Source organism: Aplysia californica, unplaced genomic scaffold, assembly GCF_000002075.1.
Source record: "Aplysia californica isolate F4 #8 unplaced genomic scaffold, AplCal3.0 scaffold01248, whole genome shotgun sequence".
NCBI classification, from domain to species: domain Eukaryota; kingdom Metazoa; phylum Mollusca; class Gastropoda; order Aplysiida; family Aplysiidae; genus Aplysia; species Aplysia californica.
This window is the reverse complement of record NW_004798518.1, coordinates 9,045-20,974: the sequence shown is the minus strand read 5'-3', so window position 1 is coordinate 20,974 and position 11,930 is coordinate 9,045. Positions and strand designations below refer to the sequence as shown.

The 11,930-nt window shown below is 40.5% G+C and overlaps 1 protein-coding gene across 1 annotated transcript in view; it reads left to right on the top strand.

Moving 5' to 3' along the window:
• Positions 1-11,930, top strand: part of LOC101857696 — a gene marked incomplete in the record, with an annotated part of 72,430 nt that overhangs the window by 52,673 nt on the left and 7,827 nt on the right. Inside the window, 3 exon segments of the mRNA XM_013090381.1 lie at positions 1,507-1,844; positions 7,205-7,296; positions 8,255-8,325. Of these exon segments, the coding sequence (XP_012945835.1) occupies positions 1,507-1,844; positions 7,205-7,296; positions 8,255-8,325 (501 nt within the window).

Below are 11,930 nucleotides of genomic sequence, written 5' to 3'. Positions count from 1 at the left end.
GGTTGAGTGAGACTGGAAAAGAGGGGTGGGGTGGGAAGGGGCGTGAGGGGAGGGTAAAGGAGGGGGGGGTGAATGGGGGGCAAAGTTTTCTCGTCTCTCCTGGAATTTTTTTATTCTTTTGTTCTTCTAATTTCTATGCGAAAATATGGTCGTTTTTAAGGACAAGCGAGCTAACCCAGATTTCGGGGGTTTCTAGAAATCTTGATCTACGCCAAAAGTGGGCATTGCCCAACCTATATGAGAAGTTTGGTTTCATTGTTGTGTATATTTGTTTGGTTATAGAGTAAACTATCCTTGTCATTTAAAGAAACTGAATTAGGATCCAAAAACTTTACCTTCGATTTTTCTCAAAATAGTATTTTTCTGGATAGCCCCCTTGTGCTTAAAAGCGACCATATACTTTTTAAAAATAAACATTGGCATATGTCATCGTACATTCATAATACTATTTTTAATCGAAATATTGACCAAAGTCCAACCATGTTGTAAACTGTTGTGAATGCAACCAACTCGTGTTTCGCACGCTCATACGACCTTGATATACAGTTGCCCGCGCGTAAATCTCTTACTAAATTAAACAAAATAATATTATATAAAAGCAATTAATAAAAAATAAATGACATTTCTATAGCGCTCAACCCCGATTAAAGTATACACGCTCTGAACGCTTTACAATGCAATGCAATGTGCAACAGTAACGTGAAACGTTGTGTCCTGACGAAAAGAAAATCACTCCAAATAGCGATCCCATTAATTAAAAAAACAAAACAGAAACGACTTCAGCTGACATATGAATAAATCAAAAGATTTGATCTCTCTAAAAATGGTTGTTACCATTTAGCTATTGTCAGAATACATCAATGTGTATTGCTCTTTCAAGTATGTATCTATAATTATAATTCACATTTCTATATGTGAAGCAGCATGGTGGAATCAGGCTCTCGTCAAAATAATCAAAGTGAAGAAACTTGCATTTTTCCACAGGTTTGTGAATTTTTATCAAATTTTTGGCTCAACTCCTCACATGCTCATTAAAGAACTCATTTCTGTGCGGATTTTTCTGAAAAGCGTTGATTAAAGGCACAAAAGTGTACATTTTCAGTTACCACGGACTCTTAAGCTAAGGAAATAACTAATCTTTGGCGGCCATTTTCTCACTATTTTACTTCTGAAAACAGGTGACCCCCACCTCCTTCTTTCACAAATACTCGACTTGTATTCAAGATAAATGGATATTTTTTTCATCCAAATAAAGACAAGTGAACAAGCTTTAAGACGATACCAATAACTCTACATGCCCAAAATTTGACGAGAGCCTGATTCCCCACGCTGCCTCACATATATACCTCAACCTAAATGTGCTTGGACGGTCCTGTACAGCCAAGAAAATTTTCCTTCTGGGATGATAACGTATTATCTTATCGTATCTTATCTTATCTTATTTTATCTTATCTTATCTTATCTTATCTTAAAGCGTGCTCAGTGAGTTGATGGTTCTATTTCCAGGAATAATTTCACCGAGAGTAAACCAGGCCGCCTCCCTCCGATCGGTGCTCCAGACAGAGACAGAGAGTTTCAGGACGGAGTCACCAACACAGGCCCAGAGATGACCAAAGTCGGCGTGGAGAACACCGGCTACTCGGACGATGACATCATAGAGATCAAAGACCCTGACGCCATCACTTCCAACGGAGTCAGCAGTAACCATGACCCGGAAGCAGGAGTTGACCCGGATGTCGACGCTGACCCCGGCCCCGCCCTGGATGCCCCCGTGGACTTTGACCCCAAGACAGAGCCTCTGTGGTACTGCAGCTTTGTCGCCCGTCGGTACAAGCTGGCCTTTGGTGAGTCTCATTTTCTTTTTGCACTTTAGTTTAGGCTAGTTTTAATAAGGTTTTACGGCGCTCGCAACTATATATGGCCACAAGAGCGCCAAGGGGTGGATGTCAATTGAGAAGTCCAAACGGGGAATCAGGCTTACCCCGCTCACTTCTTTAGTCTCAACAGCACAAAGTCTGCTTCGACTATCAAGGCGCCCCAAAAATAGCAGTTCACAAGAGTGTGACAAGCATACAAAAGAAGTAGTGATAAATGACGATAGTAAGGATGAGGAAAGAAAAAGCAGCTGTTCCCCCTATGTTGTTCCGGCACAGTATGAGCATGACATTGATAAATCAGCCCATTTACAATTCTACTGTGCATTAGTATCCTCCCTTTGGGAATGGCCTAAAGAAACTTCAGTCAGTAGAACTGCCCTTATTCCACTTGTATTTGAGTCTTTACGTCCCTACCTGTGTCTGTGGTGTAGCGGCTAGGCGCTTTGCTGACGCTCGCAGGAGAACCAAGTTCGATTCCTGATTATGGAAAAAATGGTTAAATCGAGTATCTTGCTCTTTCTACTGGGCTGTTCTAACCCTCTCAACCCGAGGTTGGCTCTGACTGGAAAGGTCGGAAGCCCGTCTCGGAAATTATCTAAATTGTGTCCAAGGGCCGTTTAAAACACCTACATTGAAATAAAAAGAGAAAAAAAAATTAAAGTCTTTTTATAACTAAAGACAGTTTCACTGGCGTGAGCTCAAATCTTGAAACAATAGAAACATCTCAATGACCACCGAAATGAGAGTTCTAAAACACTTTGCGTGGTCAACTCTTCTATTCGGCTTTAATGCTGGACAATTATCAAAGATAGTGGAAATGAAATAAAAGCAACAAGAACGTGGTTTGTTGTGAGACGGTTGAGAATTTCATGGAAGGAAAGAAAGTAAAAGATGTAGTGCTTAAAGAAGCAAACATGGGCCGCTCGATAATAATAAAAATAATTAAGAAGGGACACATGCTGTTTCTGGGGCACTTAAATCGACATAAAAGCCCCGAATGTCTTTCTATCAATGACGAAATTGAAAGCAAACGAAGGCACGGGTAGACCTGGACCAACGTGCTGGGGGACATTATAAGATGGGCGATATTACCCCTTGAGTTCCTTCTTTTAGTGCATCCGAACAACGAGATAAATGGTGAACCATAACCGCCGATCTCTGTTGCAGATCTGGCACTTTATGAAGATGAATATGACGTTTGTTTCGACATCATGATCATGAAAAGCCAGATCCTCAACGGATATCAACAGCATGGTTCGCCATTCACATTATCTGTCATGCCGATAATAAAAAAGCAAAGTGTCATTATACCATCTCTGTCTTTCTCTATCACCCACATTCTGTTAAGGTTTTCTAAGTAGGCTGCTCGGGGTAGCCCAGTCTCGTTTGCCTTTTAATTTCCCCCAGTGAAAGCAAAATGTTCAACGAGAAAAAATATATCTGTAGAACTGTAGAAAATAGAAATTTAATTTTAAAAAATAAAAAATAAAATAAAAGTCTTGGTTTTGTTTAGTATTGCTTTGACTGTACGTGTTTTACGCTCTCATTACACAGTTTAGATCGTTTAGGAGACGAGTTCGACCTGTCTGATAGGGTCTACAAGTCGGGCTGAGAGGGATACAACATCCTAGCAAAAAGACTGAGATACTCAATAATACCCCCCCCCCCCAACCCTCACTTGGTAGTAGAACTCGGGTCTCTAGCAAACGACGGTGAAGTGCCTAACTCAACATCGGTATGTCTATTTTGGCCCCTGAGTTTGAGTAAAGAGGAGCACAAGGACTCTTTAACAGTCATTTAGTGCAGTCACAAAGCAAAGACAGACAGAGACTGCAAGAGACCTATGAAGTTATCTTCATTCAGCATTGAATTTGAACTCAGGTATTACATAGCGTTGTTAGTACCAACTGATAAAGGGAGACTAGCAGCTGAACAAAAGAGCCGTTGATCTGGTAATAACTTTTGTATAAGAATGATCTAGTCACGGCAGAAGCCTCAAAGGAATCGTCTCGAGATCAACGAGGTCTGTGCTTTCGTTCTGTAATGACTTCCTCTCATGTTGTAATCGAACAAAGGAAATGAAGTAACCGTTACAAGCTCGAGCGAGACCTTAATTACTGCCATCACGTCGTTAGTTCCTCCTCAGATCAGTTAAGCTCGTTAGTTTTCATTTGAGTATCTCCGTTGTACATCGTAGTTGACACATCAGCTGAGTGGTGTAAGGCTTGTCTTGGACAACTCTCTACCTCGGAATTACTAAATTCTGTCTACTCAGTTCCTAGTTTTGATAAACCTGGCGTCAAAATGTTTGAGTTTTCACAATATGTCAAGCTTTTACGAATGCATTTCTATGAATATCTTTTTAATAACGACCCCGAATATTCTTACGAGTTTGATAGAACAGATACAGCATTTACTGCTTTCTGACCTCATGGTCTTAATAACTAAAAGCGGCCAAAAATGTCAGATAGAACTTTGTAATTCTGAGGTAGAGAACAGCTTGAAAGTAGGTCAAGCCTCTATCTATTCACCTGGCCTTATTTTCTGAGAGAAGAAAACTACTATATTACTATAGTATTACTATTGATTAAAATTATAGAACTCTTAATACGTTGTTTTCTTCTTGAAGTTTCTCGTTAAGTTCCTGTTAGATCTTGGTAAATTGTATTTAACTCTTAAGGCGTTAGTTTCTTCTTGATGTTTCTCGTACGTTTCTTCTTAATTCTGGGTAAATGTTATAGAACTCTTAATGCGTCAGTCTGATGAGCTCTTCACTGATGTAAGTAAGCTGGGGATTAGTGGTGCCTGAGATTGAGAATCGATGAAGAGATTTTTGTTTCTAGTCATCGCCGTCCCAGCTGCCGCCTTCATAGAGATGATACCACATTGACATGTTGAGGGCCGTTTTAATGTAGGTGTCTTTTACGCCCCCATCGAAAACGTTTCGATCTTAAAGGGGGCGGGCTTGGACACTGCTTATCAGGACCAACCCAGGCTGAGAAGGAAGCAACATCCCAGAAGAAAGACCGAGATACTCGTTTTAAAGTTCTCTCCACTCGGGAATCGTACTCGGGTCTCCTGCGTGCCATGGCGAAACCCCCAAGGCGCTATAGAACGGAGTTCTGAACACTTTCAAACGTAGCCTAGTGGTTAGGTTACTAGACTTGAGCCTCAGCTCGGTCCAACATTGTGTTCTTGGGTAAAGCAATGAACACGAAATTCCCACTTGGCTCGATCTTTTCGGAGATGGGCGTAAAACTCGGAGGTCCAGCCTCTTAAATAACCTAATAGTGTTTATAGGGGGCGTTAAACCTATACCATTTTCACAGTAAATGCACACTAATAACTCATAACGTCTTGTCGTTCGACACAAAAACCATAACATGAAAGCAGTCGATCATTTTCCTTTTTTTCCCTCTTCATGCTGAGAAAACGAAACGAAAGTAAGCTTTAAAAATGTTTTAGAAAGGTGGTTTTCATGTGCTCAAAATTCTGCATTAACAAGGAAACATATCTAGATGTCTCTGATAGATAGTAGATTATGTTTTCCACTCCATTTGATACTTTCAGCAAATGAAAATGCTTTGACCATTGCGTTTACAATAAAGTAAGAGCTAGTAACCATTCTAGATATAATAACGCGTTCACCGTAACCTAGAGGCAATGTTCCTTGCAACCAAAACGCCGATCCAAGTACAACTAAGTCGGTCATCAGTCGTTTCGTTGTTTGGGGGGAGGGTTGGTTTTTTTTTACCTGTATTGAATTGATGTAAAAAAAAAGAACACTTACATACGCCAAACAACGTTTTGATGTAACCCCCACCCCTTGTTCCTCTCCTCCTTAACTAATTTCCTATCTTGTCAATTTCTTTTATGGTGCTCCAGGCTGTGGTGTTCAAAAATAACATTTCCATTGTTAGATAGAAAGCCACACCGACCGTTCAGTTTGTTTGTGAGAGACGAATTGATGGTATCTGACACAGATCAGTCGACACAAATTGGTGATACAATATTGATTTATCAGGCCGTGCTGGGCACCTATGTTATAGTTATCATAGGCATCGTGGTGGAATCAGGCTGTCGTCAAATTTTGGGCATGAGGAGTTATTGGTAGTATCATCTTAAAGCTTGTTCACTTGCCTTAATTTGGGTGAAAAACTATCGATGTATCTTGAATACAAGTCGAGATATTTGCGAATGAAGGAGGTGGGGGTCACCTGTTTTCAGAGGTAAAATTAGTGAGAAAATGGCCGCCAAAGATTTGTTATTACCTTAGCTTAAGAGTCCGTGGTAACTTAAAATTTACAATTTTTGGTCTTTTAATCAACATTTCAAAGAAAAATCCACACAGAAATGAGTTCTTTAATGGGCATGAAAGATGTTGAGCCAAAAAAACAAAACATTTTGATAAAAATTACAAACCTGAGGAAATAATGCAAGTTTCTTCACTTTGATTATTTTGACGAGAGCCTGATTCCACCACGCTGCATCACCTATTAGTTCAATGCTATTTACGAGAACTTTTTCCAGATTATTACCCGTACTTCACTGAGTGATTCAAGTAGAATCTGATGGATATGACCTACGTTAAGAGACAAAATAGAGGCCTGCCACATTAATTACTCTGACACAGTCTCTATGCCGGGTCGTGAATTAATTAAGAAGAATAAATGGAATTTCTCATGCAAGTTGCTGACAGAAACAGAATGATTATATCCCAGGTCAGGGTGCCCTGTGACACCGAGGTGCTAATTGTGTCTACACCAACAGTAATCACAGCAGCTTGTTTTGTCTTGTTTGTTGATTAGATGAAGAGGAAGGTCAAGATAAGGATGGATAGGGGAGGTCAGGGAATCATTAGACAAAAATAGCATAACCTGACAACACACGAGAAACAGCCATTATGTGCTTCTTCCCTCGACACAGTTAGGTAACATAGGCCGACAAAGTAAAGTAAATTGAAATGAAATAAGTTTAACGCCCCTATCAACACTACTAGTTTATTTAAGGACCAAGAAAGGACCGAGCCAAATGGGAAATTCATTAAAAGAGCTGAGGCTCGAACCCCCGAACTCGCAATCTCACGCATTCGAGCCCGGTAACCTAACCACTAGGCTACCGACGCCATACAAAGTAACGTGGGTCTGGGTTGCATGTTAATATGTTTGTTTATTTGCTTGTTATTGTTCTTTGTTATTGTTGTTTTTTGGAGGGGTTGTGTTTGTTTGTTGTTGTTTTCGGAGGTTGGGGGGGGGGGGGCGGGTTGTACTGTAGAGGATAAATTCAAGAGTCTGAATTCACCATTTTCATCTCCCTGCATGTTTCAGCCCTCGGCCTCGGCGTGCACTTGGGACTTGTCGTTCTGTCCGGAATTCTCGTCGTCTCCGGCTATGACCTCTTCCCAACAGACTTCGGACAGGTGAGCTCTACGTCCATTGTGTGTGTCATTACGTCCTTTACTTTACGTCCATTGTGTGTGTGTCATTACGTCCTATACTTTACGTCCATTGTGTCACGTTAATACGAGGTGCCCATTGCGGATGGGATCAGGTCGGGTCGTGTCGGGTCGGGTCAGGTCGCGTCGGGGTGATCGCCCCACTCGTCGCCTCAAAACGCGTTTGTTTTTTAGGCGAAGAGTAGGGCGCGATCGACTGGTGCCACGTTACCCCCCCCCCCCCTTCAATCTTATCTGACTAGCAAACTGCCCCGACCAGACCCGATACCCCAATGGGCACCCCGTATAAGTTTTCATTGTTAAAACAAAGTCATCACCGAACCACCAGTATATATATATATATATATATATATATATATATATATATATATATATATATATATGTGTGTGTGTGTGTGTGTGTGTGTGTGTGTGTGTGTGTGTGTGTGTGTGTGTGTGTGTGTGTGTGTGTGTGTGTGTGTGTCATGACCTGGTGGGATCAGGGGCTCGTCACTTTTTGAGCATTTGAAGTTATTGGTATCATCTTAAAGCCTGTTCATTTGCCTTCCTTTTGGTGAAAAAAAATCAATCTATATTGAATAGAAGTGGAAATATTTGCGATTGAAGGAGGTCAGGGCCGTCTGGTGTCAGAGGTAAAATTAGCGAGAAAATGGTCGCCAAAGTATGGTTACTGCCATAGCCTGAGGGTCCTTGGGAACTGAAAATTTACATTTGTGTGCCTTTCATCAATATTTGTCAGTAAAAATCCACACAAAATTGTGTTTCAAACGGACATAAAAGGTATTGAGCCAATAAACGAAAATAAATTTTAAAAATTGCCAATCGAACAAACAAAAGTGTCCATTATTTTGATTTCGTTGTTTAGTCGAGCGCCTGATTTCACCACGATGCCTCACACATAGCTTGTGTTTTTCATGTACAGGTGCCGCTGAATCTAAAGGATGATGCCACGTATCTCAGAGCTCTTGCCTGGAAGTACCGAGATGCTGATCCGTGAGTTCACTCGTCTCTTCCTCATCCTTGTGTTGTCTTCTTTCTATCTGTCCTCATTCTTTATGATATAATTAATTTGCTAAGATGTTTGGATCTATCTATCGATCTATCGATCTATTTGTTTAGCTGTTGGGATCTATCTATCTTTCCATCCATCTTTCTACCTTTGAATCTATCCACCTTTATTCTTTATGCATGAATTAATTTGTTTAGCTGTTGGGATCTATCTATCTATCTATCTATCTATCTATCTATCTATCTATCTATCTATCTATCTATCTATCTATCTATCTATCTGTCTGTCTGTCTATCTATCTATTAGTCTGTCTGTCTATCTATCTATCTGTGTGTCTGTCTGTCTGTATATCTCTATTTATCATGCATGATTTAATTTGTTTAGCTGTCGAAAACTATCTATTTATCTTAATGTTTATCTATCTATCTTCATTCCTTATTTATGAATTCATTTATTTGGATGTCGAGAACTATCCATCTATCTGTCTATTTATCTATCTGTTGAGCTATCTGTTTATCTATCGGTCTATTTATCTTCATCCTTTATGCATGAATTAATCTGTGTAGATGTTGGGAACCGAAGTGACCAATCCCATTACCAGGGAGCAGACAGTAGAAACCAAAGAAAGGTTCATTGACCGTGTGTGTGCACAGATGTAAAACTTTCCCTGATCAGAACGATCGATGAACCAGACACAGGAGTTATCTCCCCACCTTGTGATGACGTCATGCAGCGCTTTGTGGAATGTTGTGACCTATCAAAATTGATTCACTTGACATGCCAAGACAGAGACAGAAACAAAGACATATCTATCGATCTATCTATTTACTTCTGCCTCTATCTCTCATGAGGCCCTGTGTGCCCTTACAAGGTCCAGTAAAGTTCGAAAAAAGGGGCGGGGGGGGGGGCTCTTTGTGTCAATGCTAACCTTTTGGCTTGATGACTTGGGATGGTGAAAAAGGGGCGGGGGGGGGGGCTAAATTCTGAATATTGCTTTTTAAAACATCCAATGTGGCGGGGGAAAAGGAGAGAAGGAAGCTGACTATCATAATATACCATCTAATAAGGCACACTTTTAAACAATCTCTCTTAATATTATACCAATACAGGAGCTAAAATTGGATCACAAAAGTAGGATAATTTGTGGACCTAAACTTTGTTCAGCACTAGTTCCTCACAAGGTGAGACGATTGTACAGAGATGCAAACTTGGTGGAATGTTGTGACATATCAGAATTGATTGACATGACATGTCTCCGTGTTTGTGTTATGTAAAGAAATAGAATAGAGCCCAAGGTGTTACATTTCTAGCACTTTGTGTGAAGATGTCACGAATTTCTTTGTTGAGCTTTGTTTAGTCTCCGTTCTCCGAAATGAGAATACATAATATATTATTTCTGCATCGTGGAGACGGATACATAGATAAACAAAGGAAATGTATTGCCAGAGGAGGGGGTTTCGTTCTCACTGAGTCTAATTATGTTTGATTCTGTCTGTCTGTCTGTCTGTCTGTCTGTCTGTCTGTCTGTATGTCTGTCTGTCTGTCTGTGTATGTGTGTCACTCCCCCCCCCCCTTTCTCTCTCTCTCTGTCTCTGTCTCTCAGCCTGTCTGCCTGTCTATCTGTCTATCTGTCTGTCTGTCAGTCTGTTTGTCTGTCTGTCTGTCTGTCTGTCTGTCTGTCTCTCTGTCTCTCTCTCTCTCTCTCTCTCTCTCTCTCTCTCTCTCTCTCTCTCTCTCTCTCCACTATCTATCTATCTATCTATCTATCTATCTATCTATCTATCTATCTATCTATCTATCTATCTATCTATCAATCTATCTATCTATCTATCTATCTACTTCTGATTTTATCTCTCCGGGGGTCATATGTGTGCGTGGTAGATCCAGTAGCGATTCGGAAAGGTGGAGGGGGGGGGGGATGTGGGCTAAATTCTACATTTTGCCTTTTGAAACATTCAACAAGGCGTAAGTCAAAACGAGACAAAGAACCTGACTATCATAATATACCTTCTACACTTTTAAAAATCTCTCATAATATTATACCAATACAGGAGCTAAAATTAGGCCAAGAAAAAAGAAGTACGATAATAATGTGTGGTCTTAAACTTTATTCAAAACTAGTTCACCGCAAGGTGAGGCGATTTCCGGTAAAATAGTTCTCAATATTTGCCCTCCGATAATGTTCTCTTTGCCGATAACCTGATGAAACGGAGATTGTTTGGTGTGTGTGTGGGGGGGGGGGGGTGTATTTCTAACTGCGTCTGCCAGAAATTTCGACAGCTTGATAGGGCAGCCTTCGGGGAATTGCCGTTTTAGATTGGATGTAGAAGTAAACGGAGCGATAACTATCACTAAGTGGTGGAAGGCGCATTCTAGCGATCGCTTACGTCAGTATCACCAAAGGAAGATATTCACTGTGGGTTTTTAAAGTGAGGGTTTCATTTGCAGAACGTGCTAAACGACAAATCTGGGTATTTCGGAAAGTCCCGTCTACAAAATAATCAATAGTAACTACAGTCAAAGATCGTTCATAACAAGATAGTTCACACAAAGCCCAAAAAGTGTCCGCAGAAGTCCGGGCATTGGTTCAGATGGCGCTGCAGTCTTTGTTTTGAAGCTCTCTTTCGTTTCTGCAGAAGTATCGGAATAGAAGTTTGTTAGTTTCACTGTCATTGTTTTTCACATAATTAGGGTAACTTTGTTCGCAAAGTCCGCACTTTTTCGAAGAGGGTGCCATCGAATTTTGAGGACACTTTTTAATTGGCTCAAATAGAGAAGTGACCTGTCTTGTTTTTCACGATCTTTGGTTTAAGTGAGGCTTTCATTTGCAGAAAGTGCTGATCGACAAATCTGGGTATTTCCGGAAAATCCAGTCTATTAGTACTCGGTAATCTGATAAGAATAGCTATAGTATTGTCGTTAGAATATTTTTATTCACGAAATGCACTTTACCCTCGATTATTTAGTGGGGTAATATGGTGGGGTTTTTAATGTTTTTTGTTTGTTTGTTTTGTTGTTTGTGGTTTGTTTTGTTGTTTGTGGTGTGTTTGTTGTTATTGTTGTTGTTGTCCGTGGTGGTGGTGGTGGTGATGGTGCTGTAGTTGTTGTTGCTGTTGTTGTTTTTTGTCTGGCAGAAAGATGTCATGAACTTTTAGTTTCTACGAGTCCAGGAGAATTTACCCGGCGTCTGTGATGTCTGTTGTTGTTGTTGTTGGTGTTGATGTCTGTTGTTGTTGGTGTTGATGTCTGTTGTTGTTGGTGTTGTTGTCTGTTGTTGTTGTTGTTGATGTCTGTTGTTGTTGGTGTTGATGTCCGTTGTTGTTGTTGTTGATGTCTGTTGTTGTTGGTGTTGATGTCCGTTGTTGTTGTTGTTGTTGATGTCTGTTGTTGTTGTTGTTGTTGATGTCTGTTGTTGTTGTTGTTGATGTCTGTTGCTGTTGTTGTTGATGTCTGTTGTTGTTGTTGTTGATGTCTGTTGTTGTTGTTGTTGTTGATGTCTGTTGTTGTTGTTGTTGATGTCTGTTGCTGTTGTTGTTGATGTCTGTTGTTGTTGTTGTTGATGTCTGTTGTTGTTGTTGTTGTTGATGTC